Source organism: Microcaecilia unicolor, chromosome 1, assembly GCF_901765095.1.
Source record: "Microcaecilia unicolor chromosome 1, aMicUni1.1, whole genome shotgun sequence".
NCBI classification, from domain to species: domain Eukaryota; kingdom Metazoa; phylum Chordata; class Amphibia; order Gymnophiona; family Siphonopidae; genus Microcaecilia; species Microcaecilia unicolor.
In genome coordinates, this window is record NC_044031.1 from 219918683 (window position 1) to 219941801 (window position 23119).

The following is a 23119-nucleotide window of genomic DNA, read 5'->3' on the forward strand; positions in this document are numbered from 1 at the left end:
CTTGGGTGTGATTGTACGTGATGATCTTAAGGTGGCCAAACAAATAGAAAAGAAGTTGACAAAAGCCAGAAAGATACTTGGATGCATAGGGAGAGGAATGGCCAGCAGGAAAAGGAGGCGATAATACCTCTGTATAAGTCTCTGGTAAGACCTGATTTTTAGAGTATTGTGTACAATTCTGTAGACCACACCTTCAAAAAGATATTAAAAGGATGGAGTCGGACCAGAGGGCGGCTACTAAAATGGTCAGTGGTCTTCATCATAAAACACACAGGGACAAACTTTCTCAATATGTTTGGTTTGGGAGAAAGTTGGGAGAGGGGGATATATGATAGACATTTAAATACTTCTGTGGCATATATAGAAAGGAAGCTCTGGAATGAGGGGGTATAGGGAGAAGGTGAAAAGGTACAGACCCAGGAGTAACTTATAGAAATACTTCATCACAGAAAAGGTGATGAATGCATTGAACAGCCTCTCAGTGAGGTGGTATAGACAAAGACTGTATATAAATTCAAGGAAATTGGGACAAGTATGTGGATCTTAGAGAGGAAGAGCTAGTAGATGGCATGAATGAGTAGACTGGATAGGCCATATGATCCCTTTCTGCCTTTGTTTTTCTATGGGGTCGTTTTACTGAGGTGCGCTGAAAAATGGCCTGCGATAGTGTAGATGTGTGTTTTGGGCGTGTGCAAAATTATTTTTTAGTGTACCTACAAAAAATTCCCTCCCCCCTTTTTTTTTTTTTGCTGAAAACGGATGTGTTGCAAAAATCAAGATTGCCGCACGTACAATTTGGGTCTGAGACCTTACCGCTAGCCATTGACCTAGTGGTAAAGAATCTGGACATTAATGACCTATGTGCGACAAATGCCACTCTGTTACACGAGCCCAAAATTAAAAATATTTTTCAGACGCGCGTATCGGATATGCGCCAAAAATGGAATTACTGCAAGAGCCATGCGGTAGTCGGGCGGTAACTCCATTTTGGCGCACATAGACATTTACGCGGCTTACTAAAAGGGCCCCTATGTTTCTATGTAAAAGAATTACTCACAACATGAACTAGTACCTATAGAATCCATCTGATTTCTGCTCCTCATTAGAATTTTGCTTTGCACCACTGTAGAATAGTTTTCTGAAGCATTCCCATTTGGAGCTGATTTGTCAGTTAACAAAATTCTTCAGCTGTATTATTTTTTGTACTTTCTGTTGTAGTAGAAATTCAGCCTTCTAATGCCTGAGTATTGAATACTATTTATACTGCAATTTCAAATCACAACTTTCTAGTAATATAAGATATTATTCTTGTTCTCTTTAGGGGACTCAGCAAGTTAACAGTATCATCCATTCAGCATGCATTAAAATTGCCTTTCCATCATAATTAATATTTTAATGCATTTTGAAAAAATAAACATGTCTTATAGTTCATGTTTTTATTAGTTTATTTAAGATATTTTGAGGGTAATTTTGAGAGAGGCCATGGTGCTTGCAAGCCAATTATTCAAAGGGAAACACTCCATTGAGATTATATTTCAAAATCTTGCAGCCACTAGCACAGTGGAGAGGATTTTTACCCTGCATGCTTGACAGGAGCAGGTAATGTGCTGGGGTTTCAAAGTGAAGTCTTGGCACACAATTCAGCCTGCCTGCACTGGACTCACACCTTGCATAGAGCCTTTTCCCTGTGGGGAAAAATATTTGGGGCAATTTTCAGTGTTATTCTGTTTACCTGCAAAGATACGTTTGAAAATTGTCCCCATGGAGGGAAATTTTATAACAGGGCGCCTATGCAGAGAAGGCACATATGATACACCTGTGTGTTACTTTTTATGTAGGAAGGCCGCTCTATCAGTGATTAGCCACCTGACTGAAGACCAGACACAGTTCAGGGCAGCTATTCACAGGGTCCAAAGAGTTGACAGCGACTTGGCAGCACTCAATATTTTATTAAAATCTCACCAAAACCAATCTTGACAGGAAATGGAAAACATTATGCAGACAATTTATTAATACAATCCTGCACATAACATCACATTCCTGTGTCATTGCTTGTTGCCTTTCTCCTTCCCTGCTATTCACTGTTCATTAATGATTCAGATAAAAGTACTAGCACCCCAGGTACGGTGGAGAGTTTTCAACCCCTTATTTTATCTTACTACCTTGTTACTTGGTAAGATCATTTGAAAATTTCCTTGTAAAATGACAACTGATGGAATCATTATTTTTAAATTTGTGTGGCCTGCTTCACTACAACTTTCCTAAACCTTTAGGGAAAAAAGAGTGTCACATAGGACCTTATCTGGAATTAAACTTATTTCAGTTGAAAAGAAACGCTGGAATGAGGGGGCATAGGATGAAGTTGAAAGAGGATAGACTCGGAAGTAGAGAGTTGCACGGGGACAGAAATCCTACCCATCCCCGCCCGTCCCTGCTGGAATCTTACCCGTCCCCACCCATCCCCGCTGGAATCTTACTCGTCCCCTCCCATCCCTGCAAAAATTTAAACCATCCCAACCCGTCCCCACCCGTCCCCGCAAGAATTTAACCCATCCCCACCCATCCCCGTAAGAATTTAATAGTACATAAAAGAAAGTTCCAGTCAGCTCCCTTTCTGGATTTGAGCCACAGCACTGTAGGCAAGGACGGACCGGAAGTTGGAACTTGGAACACTCTGGTGCGCACATGTAAGATTTGTCTCTGATTCACTGGGATTGTGTGCTGAGAGGCCGCCACATGCACGCGCCAGTAGGTCAGGTGACATCTGATTCTCGTGCCTGTGTCAGAGCTGAGGTCTGTGCACCAGCCTGGGAGCAAAGAGGATTAATAGTAACATAGTAAGTGACAGCAAATAGACCTGAACGGTCCATCCACTCTGCCCAATAGTCACACTCATGATCAATTCATCATTAAATCAACGAGTGTGATATTATATACTTGATTATGGTCTTTCTTTCGTGTTTCTAGAACAAAGACCACAGGAGTCTATCTGGCCCCATCCTTATGTTCCAACTGCTGGAGTTGCCATCAAAGCCCACTTCAGCCTATTCATGTTCTCATTTGTGGGACACAGACCGTAAAAGTCTGTCCAGCACTGTCCTCATGTTCCAGCCACTGAAGTTGCTGTCTAAGCCCTTTCCAGCCCATCCTACACCAGATTACCATGTATGAGACACAGAACATACAAGTCTGCCAGGTATCAGCTCTAGTTCATCACAGCCAGAGTCGCCATCTAAGCGTCACTTGACACATCCACACACATGCAGCCATTTAAGGTTAGCTTTTATATAACTTCCATTTTCTAATTAGAGATCCTCTGTGTTCATCCCACGCCTTTTTGAATTCCGTCATCATTTGTGACTCTACCACCTCCTTAATGGAAGACTTTCCACATTTATGCTGTTAAATCAAGGAAGAAGAGGAGGAGGAGACAGCACTCAAATAAATTGGTATTCGGTAGATGAGAGGCTGGTGCAGGTGCAGCTTACACTTCCACGGGAAGCCCACAGAACTGGTTCCATCCCCGCGGGAACCCCGCAGGAACTGCCTCCGTCCCCGCGGGAACCCCGCAGAACTGCTTCCATCCCCGCGGGAACCCCGCAGGAACTGCCTCCGTCCCCGCGGGAATCCCGCGGGTTCCGCGGGATTCCCGCGGGGACGGAAGCCGTGCAGCTCTCTACTCGGAAGTAACCTGAGGAAATACTTCTTCATGGAATGGGTGGTGAATTCGGGCTACCCAAGTTCCTTTTGTTTTATGTAATTTGTATGTGTTGATTTCTATTTTCCTTTTATTTATTTATTTTTATTTATTTATTTATTACATTTGTACCCCAAGCTTTCCCACACAATGCAGGCTCAATGCGGCTTACATAGTAATTTGAAATACAAAGTCATATAATAGAAATTTCAAAACATTATAAGTTGAGCTTGATACTCTTTGTTCTTTTAGATTGTACACTGCCTAGATGGTTTGCTCTGTTAGGCGGGATAGAAAGTTTTTAATAAACTTGAAACTTGATCTGAATTCAGGAGAGCTTGGGCCTAGTACAGAGGCTCTCTAGGGGAGTGAAAGGAAGAGTGGATGGCATGGATGGGCAGACTGGGTAGGCCATATGGTTTTTAGCTGCTTTCATTTTTCTATGTTTCTATTTGACTCATGGAGAATATATGTGGTGAATATTTAACATTGTGGCCATTATGAACCAGTATGATTTATCAATAGGATGTTTGCATCTTTTTGCAAGCTTGGCAGTTTCCAGAACTTTGGGGGACTCACACAAGTGTTGTTGAAAGCAATTCAGGAACAATGGTTTTACGGTGAACTTTCTACTCAATGTTTCTTATATATTTTATGATATTGTATAGGTTGTAGAGACTATATCTTTTACTTATACTTCTGCTCCTTCTTTCTTGATTACTGTGTACGGCCACAGTGGCACCTTAAGACCCAGCTAACATAAGTTTAATATAGCCCTGTACACTCTAAAGCTGGAAAACAAGCCAGGCCTTTTTTTTCCTTTCTTTCTTGTTTGTTTGTTTTAGCAGTTACGCATTTTGACTTTTGTAGAATCTAGGTAATATCTCACCTTTGTGTAGGGTGGCCTCTTAAATCTTGGCAAGTCATCATAGACATATAGAAAACATGCATGATGAGAATTCAGATAAAATAACATCTGTTTCAGCTTCTGCAAGAAATTGAATGTTCTCAAGCATTATACAAATGTAAACATTTCTTCAGATTTGCCTGGGCAGTTGTGTTGCATTGAAGGGTGCAATGCATTCCACAAACTTTTGTAAATCATGTATGAAATGTTTGCCTGCAAGTGTTTAACTAAGCTCATAAATCAATGCTGGATTAAGCCAGCATTGCCTACCAGAAATATACCCAAGTAAGTTGTTAAAACATTCTTTCTCACTCACAGAAGTAGTGTTTTATATTTCCTTCCTCTAAATTGTGTTCCTTTTATAGTTCTGGAGCATTTTCTTTTCCTGTTCACATTCACTGAGATCTGGGCTGCCTTGTTTCATTTTCTACTTCTGCTTACTAGATGTGCAATAAACTTTTCTATGCACCCTTGCAGTGTAATGTTTGTTTAGATGTATGTTGTTTGATTATAGATATTTGTAAAACTTTTATAGATGTTTTATTGCAATCCGCCAAGTTTTTAGGTGGAATATAAATTAATAAAAAATAATGACTCAATTTAAAAAATAATGTTTTATAATATCAGTGGCTGTGTGTTGAAAATTTCAGACATCAAAGTAGTACCACAGTGACCAGGTTTAAATTAGATCTTCAAATTTGTGTTAAATTCTTTTAGAATTCTGAGAAATGGGAAGAGAAAAATAGAATTAAATAGAATTGTTGCTCACTTTATTCCACAGATCTGACCAAACACTGGCAGAGTAAGAAACATTTCTACTTAATTTAATATGTTTAAGGCTCTATGGGGATCTTTTACTAAAACTTAGCTTGAGTTATCTGCAGCAGGGCCTGTAGGAATAAAATGGGCCCTGCTGCAGATAACTGGAGCTAGGCTTTAGTAGAAGACCCCCTATGTAAATTGCATTATGGGTCCATATATTTTATTACAGACTTGATATACAAACTGTTTGATTATAGCAGTTAACAATAGAAGCAAAAATAAAACAAATTAAAATAAGAAAGGAGTGTCAGTTATCGACAGGCAATCAAACTTGCACGCATTATTTTCCACAAAATCATGATTTGAGCAGTGCCTTACTGAGGAGTTGTTTCTTACCTACAGGTCCCTGATCACGTTTCAAGCTGACCGCTGTTCTTTCACACCTATTTGAAGGTCATAATGCCAAAGTATTACATCAGGTTTATAACATTTATGTTCTTCCACCATTCTAAGGTGAAAGAAAGTCTTATCCCATCAAAGGTTAGAAAACAAAGTTCAAAATTGGATACTGCCCTCATTTTACTTTACAAATACAGTTTTCAAAGCAGTTTACCTGAGTAAATCAGTCTAAAATTGTTCTCCTCAAAAAGGCCCAAGTACATGTGGGGTTGACAATCCTCTGACTAAAATTCATGACATTCACATGAGTAAGTATTGCCTCACAAACATGCAAAATACTGCAAAATGCTTTAACACATCCTGTGGTAACCTGTTAGACAGTGCTAACTGCACATTAAGGGCCAGATTCTATTTAAGGTGCCTAAAAACTATGCGCCTCCATTTACACCAATGAAAATGTGGCGTAAATCCCTGCATAGGCATAAATTTGGGAACACTCACAGAATGCCCATTTCCCTGCCCAAAGCCATGCCCCTTTTGAACTGCGCGCATGAGAATTTAGGTGCAGTTCATCATAGAATACGCTTAACAAGTTGTGCTTGTAAATTCTATTTATTGCCAGTTAGTGCTCATTATTGCTTGTTAAGTGCTATTATCAATGCTGATTAGCTTGTTAAGCCAATTAAGTTAACATGCGATGTTATAGAATACACCTGGATTTTGGCACAGATATCTAGGTTCACTATATAGAATCCAGCAGTAAGGGCTTAAAACCCTTTAGTAAAAGGGCTGCTAAATTGCATGGAGTTATTGTCCACTTTTAAAGAAGGTTGTTAATTGTTTTCTGTCAGTATGTTTTTTTAATATACTCTATAGGATAATCGTACATAAAATAGTGGTTCCTAAGCTGTGGATCAGGACTCCAAATGGGGTCACATCATCAGTTGAAGGGATCAGAGAAACAGGGCTACTCTGGACATCCACTGTGACCTATCTCCACTAGTTGCAGTCAGCTTGGGGCCTATGAGACAGCATTCATGGGTCCTGCCCCCTGCTGTTAGACTGAAAACCCATGAAGAATACTAAAGTTTCTATGAGTAGAAACTGAAACACATGAGCCTGTGCTGGCTCCTGCCACTGTTGCCACCATTGCTACATTCATTCTTTGGATAAGTGACGGGAGGCAAATGAAATGGATGAGAGAGGAGAATAGTAATGCATTTTTTTGAAGGGGTAAGCAAACATGTGGACAATGGGGAGCCGGTTGATATTGTATATCTGGATTTTCAGAAGGCGTTTGACAAAGTGCCGCACGAAAGACTCCTGAAGAAATTGCAGAGTCATGGAATCGGAGGTAGGGTATTATTATGGATTAAGAACTGGTTGAAAGATAGGAAGCAGAGAGTAGGATTGCATGGCCAGTATTCTCAGTGGAGGAGGGTAGTTAGTGGGGTCCCGCAGGGGTCTGTGCTGGGTCCGTTGCTTTTTAATGTATTTATAAATGACCTAGAGATGGGAATAACTAGTGAGGTAATTAAATTCGCCGATGACACAAAATTATTCAGGGTCGTCAAGTCGCAGGAGGAATGTGAACAATTACAGGAGGACCTTGCGAGACTGGGAGAATGGGCGTGCAAGTGGCAGATGAAGTTCAATGTTGACAAGTGCAAAGTGATGCATGTGGGTAAGAGGAACCCGAATTATAGCTACGTCTTGCAAGGTTCCGCATTAGGAGTTACGGATCAAGAAAGGGATCTGGTGTCGTCGTCGATGATACGCTGAAACCTTCTGCTCAGTGTGCTGCTGCGGCTAGGAAAGCGAATAGAATGTTGGGTGTTATTAGGAAGGGTATGGAGTCCAGGTGTGCGGATGTTATAATGCCGTTGTATCGCTCCATGGTGCGACCGCACCTGGAGTATTGTGTTCAGTACTGGTCTCCGTATCTCAAAAAAGATATAGTAGAATTGGAAAAGGTACAGCGAAGGGCGACGAAAATGATAGTGGGGATGGGACGACTTTCCTATGAAGAGAGGCTGAGAAGGCTAGGGCTTTTCAGCTTGGAGAAGAGACGGCTGAGGGGAGATATGATAGAAGTGTATAAAATAATGAGTGGAATGGATCGGGTGGATGTGAAGCGACTGTTCACGCTATCCAAAATACTAGGACTAGAGGGCATGAGTTGAAGCTACAGTGTGGTAAATTTAAAACGAATCGGAGAAAATTTTTCTTCACCCAACGTGTAATTAGACTCTGGAATTCATTGCCGGAGAACGTGGTGCGGGCGGTTAGCTTGACGGAGTTTAAAAAGGGGTTAGATAGATTCCTAAAGGACAAGTCCATAGACCGCTATTAAATGGACTGGAAAAATTCCTCATTTTTAGGTATAACTTGTCTGGAATGTTTTTACGTTTGGGGAGCGTGCCAGGTGCCCTTGACCTGGATTGGCCACTGTCGGTGACAGGATGCTGGGCTAGATGGACCTTTGGTCTTTCCCAGTATGGCACTACTTATGTACTTATGTACTTATGTACTGAGGTCTGCTATTTTGTTTTCATCAACATCTGAAGTTACAAGAAGTGTTAAAATGGGGTCATATTGGATAAACGTTTAAGAAACAGTTATAAAATGGTGTTTGGTTTTTTTTTTGCATGTAAGCTCTATTTTATGCATGTTAAAGATCTCTCATAAAATTATCTCACAGATTATGCTCCTAGAACTATACATGGAGAAAAGGAACATACGGTTATACAACCCATGTGTAGGTTCCTTCAGGGGTATAGTATGAGTGGGACACAGATGGAGTCTTGAAGTAAAACTATTAGATTGTAAGCTCTTTGAGCAGGGACTGTCTCTCTTTGTTAAATTGTACAGCGCTGCGTAACCCTAGTAGCGCTCTAGAAATGTTAAGTAGTAGTAGTAGTATGTTTGTAGTTTAGGAAATATGCATCTATGTACATACTTCAGCTATGTACATTTACTCCTTCTCCAGAGCGTGTGTAAATGTACAGTGGTTCATTTTAGTCATAATTGTGCAGGATTTCTGAAGCTATTTTAAAAAGGACCATGTGCTAAAAAGATATTAAAATTTTTTTGAGGGGGTATATGGAGAGTGAGCACTCCTGCGCTAGTCAGTGCAGCAATATTACTGCACGGTAACTGATTTGCACACAGAGAGCACATGAGCCATTACCACCTATAAAATGTGTGGCAGTAAGAGCTCATGCAGTAACTTTTTTTTTAATGGTGATGTGTTAATGGCAGCATTAGCACCTGGCCATTAATACAAAAAATACAAAAAGGCTGTTTTTACAAGTGCAGTACAGAAAGACCCGCATAAGGGCCACTTTTTACCACAACTTAGTAAAAGTTCTTCTCAGTAATAGTGTATAAGTAAGAATATATAAAGTAGTTAAGATATATCACAAAACAAATCTTTAACCCCCTGAAAAATACTTATTGAACACTTGATAGGCAAGTATTTCCCAGTTTCTGTTCATTTTATTTATTTATTTATTTATTTTACACAGAGCGATATAGGATTCAAAGTGAGCAGTTTGAAGACCTGTGGCTTATCACCAAAGAGCTCATCCTCCGCTTTGAGGAATATTTCCGGAAACAAGGAAACAAAGACTTTACATGTTCTTTTTCTGGACCAGTTCCATTGCAAGAATACTTTGAGTTAATTGATCATCATTTTGAGGTATACCATGAAATTGATAATACAAAAACTTTATTGTTCAATGTCCTTATAATTCAAAGTTTTGTGCAGTTCCTTTTTTGACTTGTTAGAAAAATATTAGATTGAGGCATGGCATGTAGCTTTCTTATAGATAGTTTAATATTATGTTGTTGTACCGTTTGATCAAGACAGCTGAAAATAATTGTTGACTTGCAGGAATCAGCTAAACATTTTAAAATGGTTATGTTATTTTAGGATATAGACTTTAACAGGCAGCATATCACATAATGGTACAAAAAAGAAGTGAAAAGGCATCTAAAACTATTCTATATATGCTGTTTTTATTTAAACAAATATAAAGAAAATATAAGAACATTGAAAATACCATCAGAGAAAAGAATCTCTAGCCTGAGTTTCTTTACTGGTAGTTGTATTACGCTTTGCCAGATGTACTGAAGGGTTTTTCCCTTTTGGAAATAATTCCGTAACAGAGCACATGTGTGTTTATGTCAAAACATGCAGTTAGTTAATATTAATGCATATTGTATAAAGCCAACAGAGGGTTATTATGAAATAGGCTTCAACAGTGACTCCTAGTAGTCTACAAGTTTTTTCATACAGATTTATTTACACCTACATTGAAGAAGATGTAAACATGTGCTTTGATTTTATAACGATTTTTCTGCATATACCCCTGGATTTTATAAAGTTGTGCTCCCAAATTTCCAACTAGCACGTATTTTCTAGAATATTGCCAGTTGTGCATCTAACTTATTTGTTAAATTAGGCACCAATTGGTATTAAGTACCAACAATAGCCCTTAAGTGTTGTTAATTGATGCAGTTGGCACTAATTTGTAGCTATGCATGTAACTACTCTTAGGCACTGTTTTATAAACTTAGGACTAGATTCTATATATGGCACCTGAAACATGGGCACCAAAAATATTTCCGCCTAGGCGTATTCTGTAAACCGCACCTAGATTTAGGCGCAGTTTATAGAATACACCTAGCCAGTTTATAGAATGCGCCTAACTCTTGGTGCATCCATTTACTCCAACTAAAACGTAAGATAGGCGCAGAATAGGTGTATTCTATAACTGTGCGTGTAGATTTTCCAAATGCCCTTAGCCCATCCATTCCACACCTATGGCCACACCCCCTTTTTGGCAATGCACATTAAAATTTACACACTCCACTTTACAGGATAAACCTAGCAAATTGTGCGCATAAATTCTAATAATGCCAGTTAGTATCAATAATTGCTAGTTAAGTGGCAATTATCAGCGCTGATAGACTTGTTAAGTAATTAAATTGCACATACAAATCCAGAATACGACCGGATTTGCATGTGCTACTTTGGTCGTGCTATATAGAATCTGGGGATTAGCAGCGAAATGCTGCAACACGCAACTACAAAGGGGATGTACATATGGATGGAGTGTGTCTTGCAGTTGAGTGTGTAAGTTATAGAATATTACCACTTATGTGCGACCATTTACACAAGCTGTTGACGTGGTGTAAGTGATCGCACCTAGAGTTCTGCATGTGCATGTTGATTTATGCTGTATTCTAAAACAACAATATTGTGTGCAATTGCCATTAGAGAATTAGCATGTACTGCCTATATTTTTTGCCCCTAATATGTTGTGCTCGTTCTTGAATCTACACCATAATGTCTGGTTTTTACATGTGGAAAAGGTCTTTTATAAAATTGTGTGATGCTAAGAATGTTTCGAACATGTACAGTGTGAGGCAAAAAAAAAGTACCCCCTCCTAGAGGATTTTTTGCTGTTTTCTCAGCAACTGCTTGGAATTTAAATGTGAAATTTTACAGCTTTTCTTTTGTTGTTACTATCTACATTTGCATGCCAAGTGGAATGAGATTATCTGTAAACACGGTGAAGTTACAGACTTTTTAGCATGACCACCCTGCAATTTTCGCATGTTCAAAATGTTTGCACTGTAAAACTGCCATTATTTGGAAAAATAACTGGGGTAGCAGCTTACTGTTAATGACATCACCGCAACATAGTCTAGGGAGCAATGGAGGCCTATCACAAGCTCCACCCAAACCCACAAACAATCACTGAACTCAAGGAAGCACTGCAGATAATCTGGGACAGCCTGCCACAGAAACCAATCGATAAGGCTGTTAAGAACTTCCCAAAGCAACTGAAGACCTGCGTTAAAACTGGCGTTGGACACTGCACATTCACAATGACTGTGAAATTCTGATACATTGTTAATCATATCGTTTGAATTATGTTATTTTACTGTGTTTTTATCTCAAACATTTTTAACACACAAATCACTAGGTAGTAATTCTAAAATGGCAGTAACATCAACATAGCTTAAGATAATTAAACATTTAATAGTAATATGTAAATATGATGACTAAATAAGTATATAAAATTTGTTATTGAAATTCAAAGCGGTTGCTGAAGAAACATGAAAAAAACTCTAGGGGGGTTACTTTTTTTTTTTGCTTCACTTTGAGGCATATTTTCAAAGCACTTTGGGAGGCTAAGTTCCATAGGTTTCTATGGAACTTTGGGAGGCTAAGTGCTTTGAAAATAAGCCTCTTTGTATTTATATGCCTGCCATGTGTAGGCATTCCTGGGGGCAAAATTTGGGCAGAGTAGGGATGGAGTTGCAATGTACCTATGAGCACTTGTTTATATGCACACATTTATGCCAACTTTGGAGGAAATGTAAATGTGTCCTTCAGTATTTGCATACTACTTGGGCTGGTTTGGGGTGACCATAAAAGCACAGCTGAAATGAACTCTAGTTCTCGAAAGCTCATGCCTCAATAAGTTGGTTAGTCTATCGGGTTCCACCTGCCTCTGTCAATTTTGTTACATCAGGCCAACATGACTACGCCTTTTAAAGAGTTTATAAAAGAGCTTAGGCATGTATGTTGCCTAACATAGGCTTAAATTAGATGCTTTTTTTTAGAATTTTCACATAAATGTCTTGTTATGAAATCGGGCCAAATGCATCTACACACATATTTTATAAAATATGCAAATGCATTGCAAGTTCACCCTAACGCTACCTGAACTAAACCTAGGGGCTGTTTGTGTAAAGCAGGTTCTTTCTTGCAGGGTGCATAATTTATACATGTGTACACCGCTGCATAATTTTATAAGAGTCATTTTTCACATGTAAAACATGCTTTATGTGTAGAAAAAGCTTTAGAAAATTACCCTCTTTGTATTGATGAGAAAAATGCTTTGTAAGTAAGTCCCAATCCAATTTCCAATAGTAGATGTAATCTTCTTAATATCTTTATTAACAAACAGTTCTTATAATATCCAGTAGACCTTCCGACAGGACCCTGTTTTGAGGCTGCATCTGGGACTGTCGTCAGGCCACATCTCTTTGATTATCATCCATTATATCTTCCAAGATATGGATGGTAATCAAAGAGATGTGGCCTGACAACCATCCCTGATGCAGCCTCTAAACAGGGTCCTGTTGGCCTTTGTACTGGATATTATGAGAACTATTTGTTAATAACGATATTAAGATGGGGTGACTAAATATTCTGAAAGTCAGGTTCTTGAAAGCCCCATAACTGGTCCTTATTGGAAGGTACAATGGATGATAAAGAAATGTGGCCCGATGACCGTCCCTGATGCAGCCTTAAAACAGGGTCCTGTCAATCAGTCTACTGGATATTATGAGAACTGTTTGTTAATAAAGATATTAAGAATCTAGCTGAGCGTTGGGCATGTTGATTTGGATTTGTACTTAAGTCCCAACATCTCTTCTTCTCCCCTTTAAGCCCTCTTTTCACTTGAATTTGTTTGCATCTTAGTGTATGTTTGCCCCTGCATCAGTCTTTCATTCACACTTCCTTTATTTAAACTTCTTACTCTTCCTCTTTTCTTATACAGTAGTTACTTCTTCCAGTGTTTTATTTTCAGAATGGTATTCCTTTTGTATTGAACATTCTCTGTTCTAGGTGTGAAAATACATTTTGTTACATTCAGCCATATACAAATAAATTAACCCAAAAATTTGTGTGTACTAAAAAGCACTTCCTTTTTTACTACAAATTAAGCCCTGCTTTTGATTTGATGCAGAGACATAATATAGGGCATTTTTTAAAATCCCCACATTGCTTGTAACTCAAAGGAAATTTGTACCCATGTATCTATAAACAAACTTTCATGAGGAAGCATTTTATGGACTTTACAGGCAGAGAACTTTGAAAAATTAGGGGCTGACTGGTGCCACGGGTACTAGCTCAGTACAGCGCTGCGTAACCCTAGTAGCACTTTAGAAATGTTAAGTAGTAGTAGTATCAGTGGTTCTCAACCAGTGTATGAAGACACACTGATGTGTCCCCAAAAAGTAGGAGGTGTCACCAAAACTTTGACATAGACAGCACCTCAAAAACCATCTGTGCCTGCAAGATGGGGTGATTGAATATTTTGGAAGTCCTATAAGTGATAATTTTCTGCTTCTTCGCCACACCCAATAATAACTGATTCTATCAGTCCCAACTAGAATTGTTGCAAATCTTCTGTCCATAGTCTGTTTGGTACATAGTTTCTGAGTAGCATATTTTCAGGATTTTGTGTTGTTGTATTGCTTCATGGTATTGAATGGTAAGCAAATCCATACTAAACTTACATTTGTCAATGAAATACATCATCTTTTTGTTCAGCTGTGAATTTTAGTGTTCAGTATGTCACATACATGAATATTGTGCACTTTGCAGGGAATGATTTTATTCAGGTAACTGTGTCCGGCAACTCTTCTCACTGTGGGTAGAGTTACACATGTAGTGACACTACATGAATAAGCGTATTGCTACACATGGAGGGCAACATTCAAAAAACTAATTTCTGCAGGTAAAACCACTGTTATATCAATGTAAGTTGCTTAGAAACTTACCTTTGAGGAGGGTAATTTTATAACAGGTTGCCTAGGTGGGAAAGCCAAATAGGCACCTATTTTAGGACTACTCTATAAATACAACATAGGCGTCTCTAGAAACCTGCCAGAATCACAGCTAAAATACACCCGTGTTAATTCACGTAGATGAATTACATGTGTATTTTATAATTTGTGTTCATAGTTCATGACTCTGCATGAGCTGCATCTAAGGGGTCCTTTTACAAAGTGGTTCTATCAATTAGTGGAGATCTGAATTCGAAGAAAGCCATTCAGTTCCCATGGGCTTCTTCCCATTCAGCATATGCTAATTGGTAGGGCTACTTTGTAGGAGCAGCTCTAAATTGCACTCCTGAACATTCCTACATATGGGCCCTGTTACTGTGAATAACCCAGGGGTGTATCTGCATGGGGCCACAGGGGCCAGGGCCCCCGCAGATTTCGCCCTGGACCCCCCTACCGCCGCCAACCCGCCGTCGCCGTCACCTACCCCCGCCGAGGTTCGCTTCCTCCTGCCGGTGCCTTTAAAAATATTACTTCAGCTGGCGGGGGACCCCAACCCCCGCCAGCCCAGCCGAGATCTTGTTTAAGTTCTTCTTCCTCGTGCTGTTGAAAGCTGCAGCCTGCATCCCTTCCAGTTTTGGACGGAGTCTGACGTCGCAGCACGTTGTACGTGCAGGACGTCAACGTGCTGCGATGTCAGACGCCGTCCATGGACCCTGAGGCAGTATTTCGAAACTTTGGCCGGAGTTGGGCCGTGGATGGTGTCTGTTGACTGTTGTATAAAAAGATAAGTAACCGATTAGTGAATTTTCACACGGTATTTTTTTGAAAAGTATTTTGAGCATATTAGCCATATTTAGAAGAGGTTTTTGCCTAAGATGATTTAGAGGACCTCCTTATGTTGATATCATCAACGATAGAGTGCTCCTCTAGATTTTGAGGCTTTTCCTCTAATTAAAAATACATACATCAATTATTTGTGGATATTGAGTATAGCTGAATTTTCATTTGATATTTTTTGCATATCCCTGTTTGCTCTTTAAGGTGTTTTAGATTTTACTGTAAGGACAACCTTCAATATGGTAAATGCTTATCTTTGAAAATAAAGAATGGACAGACTGTTAATGATGCCTTTTTTTCCTACTATGATATAGTTGCGCCTGGATGCTGAGAAGTATGAAGAACTATTATCTGAAAGGGCCAGGCAGTTCAGAGCCATTGAAAGACGACTTCTAACACGATTCAAAGACAAGACCCCTGCCCCTCTTCAAAACTTGGATACCTTACTGGAGGGAACATACAGACAGGTTAGTAATTTAAATGGAAATCAGTACATTTCTCTTTTTATTTATTTAGAGGATCACAAGGAGCAGCAGTGGGATTTGAACCACCTCTGGATGTTAAGACTGGTGCATTAACCACTAGGCTACTCCTCCACTCCACTGTGTATGTGCTGAAGGTATTAGGCTCATGAACAATATCTTCTCATTAGCACACTCTATAAATGGTGATACCATTAGAAATTTCAGAGTTTCCCCACAAACCCAGGCTTCTCGGAACTTGTACAGCTGTTAAGGGCCCCTTTTACCAAGCTGCGGTAAAAGGGGCCCTGCAGGGGTACAAGGCGCTTTCTTTTTTTTAAAGGGAAATGGTCCTGTGGTAAGTGAACCAATTGCCTCTTTGTTTCACCTATCTAGAGAGTGCTCTCACACAGCTGACAAGAATGTACCAACAGAAATCCGCGTGGGCAGAGAACTCTATGGTCCCACGGGAGTGAACAAATATAAAGGAAGATAACTATTGGAAATAGACCACGGACTCCAAAGACAAGAAGGACAATGCTTGAGAAGATTTATTGATCAGACTTGAGACAGTGCTGTGTTGCAGCCTAACGGCCTGCATCAGGAGTCTTATCAACAAAAGGATCTCAAAATCTCCAGATGTGAAGCTTTTCAAACTGAATCAGTAAGGTGGACTTGAAAAAGATCTCTGTTATAAATAATGCAAGCCTTTGAATCTGATTAACAAAATGTCAAATCCAAACAGAACGTACTGATGACTGAAACACAGCATTGTGCTGAGTCTTTGATCAATAAATCTTCTCAAGCATTAAGATTGTCCTTCTTGTCTCTGGAGTCCGTGGTCTATTTCCCACTATCTTCCTTTCTATTTGGTCACACAGCTGACAGCATGCTTTGGGAAGGGAGTCTTAACTTTGTAGTTGATTTACAGAGGCACCTTAATGAACTGATTTACTAAAGTTTCTTTGTCCACAGGCACAGAATAGAGAAAAAAAAATAAGTCAATTTCGAAAGGAGCTACTGCTAATCTGGGAAAGGATTTCAACACTCCCCCCCACCCCACCCAAAAAAAAAAAAAAAGAATAAATAACTGGGGACTATATTGGAAGGGTGGGAAAGGAGAACTGAGAAGGGTCTTAGTTGCTGGCTCCTAAGTTTTGGGGCTTTCTCCTAGATTAATGAAAAGTTTGTTGAGGCCTGCTATAACCTATTCAGAAGGGATAGAAATGGCAAAAAAGGAAGAGGACTAGCTCTGTATGTAAAAGACAATATTAAAGCAGCTGAAATGCGGGGGAAAAGTGGAAGTCCTATATGTTGGGTTGGAAAAAAGAGGTGATACTCATATCCATACTGGTGTAGCCTACAGACCACTACTCAAACGGATCAAATGGACAGACTTGATTGATGATATTGCAAAGGTGGGGAAGAAAGGGGAGATGTTGATACTGGGTGACTTCAGTCTATCAGATTTGGATTAAAGTATCCCATCTGTAAATCTGTAAAGAAGTAGAAAGATAAAGGATGCCCTGTAAGATCTTTGCTTAGAAAAATGGTGAGGGAGCCAACCAGGAAATGCTCATGTCTAATGTCTGAGTGGTCACCCACCTGTATTGCTTCGGTATTGCAGCCTGCTCACTTGATCACCACAGACTGCTCAAACACTAAAATACTACAGATTCTTTTAGATTCGTATTGGGTAAATGAAACTCTTTATTTGCACTTTAATTGGAGAGTGTATAAGTCATTATTGTTACTGCATCACAATGATTAAGAAATACACATGCTAATCGAGTACATTACTAAAGCAAGGCTATAGAAAAGTAAAATAAGAAAGATATATTTATACATACATACATCATCACTGATCAGGGATTACATCATTCAGGCTCTTACCTCATCAGCTGGGGGGCCCGTTGCAGCGAAAAACCCAAAGTCTCCAGACCAGGAGCAAGCCTTTTCTGCACAATGTGTCCATCCATAGAATGAGCCCCAAGGCTCTGCTGCAAAAAGCCCACTTTTTATTAAGTTAAAACTTATCCAGGAATGTATGAGGTTTCAGTCATATGCTCTCAGTTCAGGTAAACAAACCACTGGCCAGGTAGCTTATCTCCCAAACCTCAAACATACCCCGCCTCCTTCTTGCACAAGCTGGCTTCAGAGGCATTCCAACCTGTTATTGAGAGGTGCCTTATCTCATACATTGTACTTGAGTGTGCCTTATCTCCTGAGGAGGAGCAAGCCTGTAGAAACTGCTGGAGAATGTAAAGCTGAACCCCTGATGATGCCATTGTGGTGAACAGCATCGATTGCATAGGGTTTAACAGCAGAAAATTGGTTGTAAAAGCAGAAGATTATAGAGAAACCAGCTTTAAGAGGCAAAGCCAGGTTATTTTTCATGAGGAGGTTTTTCTTCATGAAGGAACATGCAGTGAAAGACTGTCGAGTGTTGAGTGCTTGTAGCACAGTGTTGGAAATTAAATTTCAAAGGTTTTACAATGACAGCAGTCGTCAGAAAAACAATTGAGTGCTCACAGCATGTTGCTGGAAATTAAATTTCAAAGGTTTTACTAGGACAATAGTTGTCAGAGAAATAATTGAAAGACCATCAGGACTGTATATTGAGGTGTTTAGAACAATTGAATGAAGGAGTGGGACGTTTTGCACTTGAAATTGTTAAGAGTTGTCACTCAACAGTCTTGAATCTGTGATAGTATAGTGTACTATGGAATTCAAATGTGAAGATGAGAGTAAGGAATGAATGAATGAATGGTGTAATGAGCATAGGAATGAGTAGGATAAGCTAATTGAGGACTGTTGTGTACCAAAAAGGAGTAGAAAATATACTCTGAGAAATAAATATATTTGAGATAATATATTTGGAAAAATAATTGGGTGCCATCATTCTAATATAGTGGTTACGTGAGTGTTGGATATGTAAATATAATCGGTAACCCCTAAAGGTACTATATAGAGCTCAGTTAATGTGGATTATACATTGTTCTTTGAGATATACCAGGAAAGTCACTTTTGGGTCAAAGACAGGGGATTTAAAAAATGTATTATCGATTAAAGTAAGTCTGAAAAGCAATTTTTAATATTTTCCTTCACAGATCTTTGCTTAGAAAAATGGTGAGGGAGCCAACCAGGAAATGCTCATGTCTAATGTCTGGGTGGTCACCCACCTGGATGGCAGTGATCACTATACAGTATGGTTTGATATAAGAATCAGTCCAGTATTTCAAAAGCACAAATTTTGGCAAAATGGAATTGTACTTGAAGGAGGAGCTGGCAGGGTGGGAGGAGATAAAGACAGGGGGCTAAACTGAAAGGAGCTATAAATAGGGCATCAGATCTTTACATAAATAAAGTAACTAAAAGCAAGAGGAAAAGGAAACTGATATGGTTTTCCAAAGAAGTAGCTGAAAAAACAAAGGAAAAAAATACTGTTAAGAAATAAGATCGCAAAAAGAGGAACATAAAAAAGAATACAGTTTAAAGGTGAGAGATATCAAGAAGGAAATAAAGATAGCAAAAGCACAGGCAGAAGAAAAAATGGCAAAAGATATTATTAAGTGAGATGTCAAGACATTTTTCAGGTATACTGGTGAAAGGAGGAAGGCCAGAGGTGGAATTATGAGACTCAAAGATACTGATGGCCAGTGTGTAGGTAGAGATGAGGAAAAAATGGAATTACTCAACAATTGCTTCTGTTCGGTATTCATGGAAAAAAACTCGATAAGATCTATGGATTTTGAACAAAAATATATGATGGGGATGGCATAGATACTGCTGAATTCATGGAAGAAAGTATTTTTAAACAACCTGCAAAACTGAATGTGAGTAAAGCTATGGGACCCGATAAGATTCATCTCACAATACTGACAGAGCTTAAAGAAGTTTTAGTGAGCCTTCTAAAGGATGTGTTTAATAGATCCTTGAAGACTGGAGAATAAAGTACCATGGGATTGACGAAAGGCTGATGATATCCCTATTCACAGAAGTGGAAACAGAGAAGAGGTGGGAAACTACAAACTGGTGAGTCTTACTTCATTGGTGGGAAGGAGGACATGATGGTGGATGTCTAGTATACTCCCAGAGGGAATTGGTAAGGATGAAAACAGTGACAGAATTCGGAAATGCATGGGATTAGCACAGAACATACCTATATAGAAAGAGGATCAAATCAAAGCAAAACTTAAATAACTGTAGCACATATATTTTTATATGTATATTTATGTTGTTTCAGAATTTGTCACCCCCTGATGCAGGTATTTGCTGAAATGTGGCTGTGTCGAGTTTTTGCACAAGAGATGATTTGTCATACTGGTGTGCTTTTTCATTGTCAACTTGGAATTGTCCTCTGGAATTTTGATTCGGCCAGTCCAAAATGAAATCTTTTCTTCTTCAGCCATTCTTAGATTTATCTTAATGCCATATGACCCACTTTTGGCTGAGTTTCAGCTCATGGACAGATGGCCTATATTTTATTCTAGAATTTTCTGTCTAAAGCAAAATGAATGATGGGAAAGCTATCCAGGTTCTGATGCAGAAAAGAAGCCCCACACCATGATACCTTAACCACCATGGCATTTGGATGAGAGGCTCTTTGGAAGTCGGTACATGCTATTTTGACCATAACATTCAATTTTTGACTTATCTGTCCAGAAAACATTATTCCAGAAGTCTTTGGCATCCAGATTCTCTGTAGAGAGCAGTAGTTTATTCCTAGTTATCTGTCATTGTACACCATTCCCATTCAGTTTTTCCCAGCCACATTCGGAGAGACCTGCTGATCTTTAGATGTTAGTCTGTGGTTCATGGTTAATTTTCTGGCTTGATCTTGATATGATCTTGAAAGAATGCCCTTTCCTGAGGACAGCCACTGTAGTCTTCAACTTTTTTCACTTGACTGTCTGGCGGTGGTTGGATAGAGCCCCATTTGTTTAGAAATGGTCTTGCAACCACGGATGAGCTTCATCTACTCTCTTTTGTAGGTTCTTTGAAATTTCTTTGAGTATTGAATTTGAGGTAAGCTGTCTATGCAAGGAAGCCCTCAGATGTGACAAAGTTAAAATGGTTCTATGTGGAAGAATGGGCAAAGATTCCTCAAGGCTGATGTGACAGACAGTTGTTGAAAACATTTAGCTGAAATTCTTGCTGCTCAAGGAAGTGAATAAAAGGTTCACATAATTCTTCAGAAAAGAATATTTACAACTAGATCTACTTATTTAATAAATAATCAAATATATCTGTTTTCCCAGAGTTATTTAATTAGTGAAGTTATCTTTCTTATTAGGGTTTAGGTTAGGACCTAATATTTTAGCCTAAACTGTGCTAAAATACAGATCATCAGGGGGCTCTCAACTTTTCTCAACACTGTACCTACTGTATCTGATTGTAACTCACCTTGTGCATAGGTTTGTAAAGGCGAGTAATTAAATCTAAAATCCTAAGTCACCAGGGCAGGTCAGTAAAATCGTTAGCTATTGCCATATGTGAAAACAGTTAGTGTCAATATCACAAAATCATCACTACAGGCATGGAGAGTGAATTACCTTGAATTTTAGAGGAGGCTTGAAAAGCCTGCGCCATTACTGCCTCTGCTATGCTAGTTATGTGAATAAATGGAGGACTCGAAGGAGGTAGACTCGGGACTAATGTTAAAAAATGCTACTTTTTAGAAAGTGTGATGACTGCAAGGAATCCCTCACTTCCACCGCAAATGAAGGGAAAACCTAGAACACAGAGATGGGTAAACTGTGGCCCATGGGCCAGAAACAACCTATAGGACCCTTTCATCCTGCCCATTCAATATCTCAAAATTCTCAGGCTTACTGGTACACTACTGAGTAACAGGGATTGATTTAGAACAAGGAAAAGAAGTTAGGAGCTTAGCACTGATTAAGCAATTTTTTGTACTGTGCACAGAGAAACTTGTGCACAGGCGTCATGTGAACTACGCGTTATCATCTGCACTAGCTTTCAGCATCAGCCCTCTATTCTAGGAAAAGACTCTATAGTGCTGGATAAAGTTTATACAACAAAGGGGTTAAGGCTGGCTTGGGCTAACCCCCTTGACACCCTCTATGTGTTTCTGTCCCCTAATTTGTTGCCCTTCCCCAGGCCCCTGTAAGCCAGACTGGACCACTCAGTCCTCCTTAAATCAGTGGAGTTTTGTATATACATAAGTACATAAGTATTGCCATACTGGGACAGACTGAAGGTCCATCAAGCCCACCAACCTGTTTCCAACAGTGGCCAATCCAGGTTACAAGTACCTGGCACGATCCCAAAACAGTACAATACATTTTATGCTGCTTATCCTAGAAATAAGCAGTGGATTTTTCCCAAATCTATTTTAATAATGGCTTAGGGACTTTTCTTTTAGCAAGCTATCCCTGCTAAGCTGCTTTTACCACATTCTCTGGCAAACAATTCCAAAGTTTAATTACATGTTGAGTGAAGAAATATTTTCTCCGACTCGTTTTAAATTTACTACTTTGTAGCTTCATTGCATGCCCCCTAGTCCTAGTATTTTTGGAAAGAGTGAAAAAGCGATTCACATCTACCCATTCTACTCCACTCATTATTTTATAGACCTCTTATCATATCTTCTCTCCAAACTGCTTTAGTCTTTCCTCATAGAGAAGTCATCCCATCCCCTTTATCATTTTCGTTGCCCTTCTCTGTACATTTTCTAATTCCACTAAATCTTTTTTGAGATGCGGTGACCAGAATTGCACACAATATTTGAGGTGCGATCGCACCATGGAGCAATACAAAGGCATTATAATATATAATACCTAATATTCTATTTGCTTTCTTAGCCACCGCTGCTGCACATTGAGCAGAATGTTTCAATGTATCATCAACGATGACACCTAGATCCCTTTCTTGGACTGTGACTCCTAATATGGAACCATGCATCGCTTTGCACTTACGTTAAGCGTCATCTGTCATTTGGATGCCCAGTCTCATAAGGTCCTCTTGTAATTTTTCACAATCCTCTTGCAGTTGAACAACTTGGAATAACTTTGTGTCATCAGCAAATATAATGACCTCACTAGTTACTGGACACAGCTCTGAGCTCTTGTTTAAGTCCATTCTTAAAGGTATGCTTCAAAACAGTCTTTTAACTATGATCCAAAGGTAACTTGGTCTCTGTAAGCCTCTGTAAATAGAAGTGTTTTCAGCTCTCGCTTAAGCAGGTCTGCAGATGTTATAGGTCTCATCACAGAGAACTCCGGTAACAGGAAAGCAATTTTGTTTTACTTGATGCACTTTGAGGATTCGCATACAACCAAATGAGTAGCCTATTGGTTACTGCAGTGAGCTGAGAACCTGGGAAACTGGGTTTGATTCCCACTCTGGCTCCTTGTGATCCTGGGCAAGTTACTTAACCCTCCATAACCCAGGTACAAAAATTTAAGATTGAGAGCCCACTAGGGACAAAGTACCTGC

At 39.3% G+C, this 23119-nt stretch overlaps 1 protein-coding gene across 1 annotated transcript in view; it reads left to right on the forward strand.

The window, feature by feature from the left end:
* Positions 1-23119, forward strand: part of BBS9 (Bardet-Biedl syndrome 9) — a 554781-nt gene that overhangs the window by 313573 nt on the left and 218089 nt on the right. The window contains exons 17-18 of the mRNA XM_030204492.1: positions 9293-9465; positions 15512-15664. Coding sequence (XP_030060352.1) covers positions 9293-9465; positions 15512-15664 — 326 coding nt within the window. The remainder of the gene's footprint in view (positions 1-9292; positions 9466-15511; positions 15665-23119) is intronic.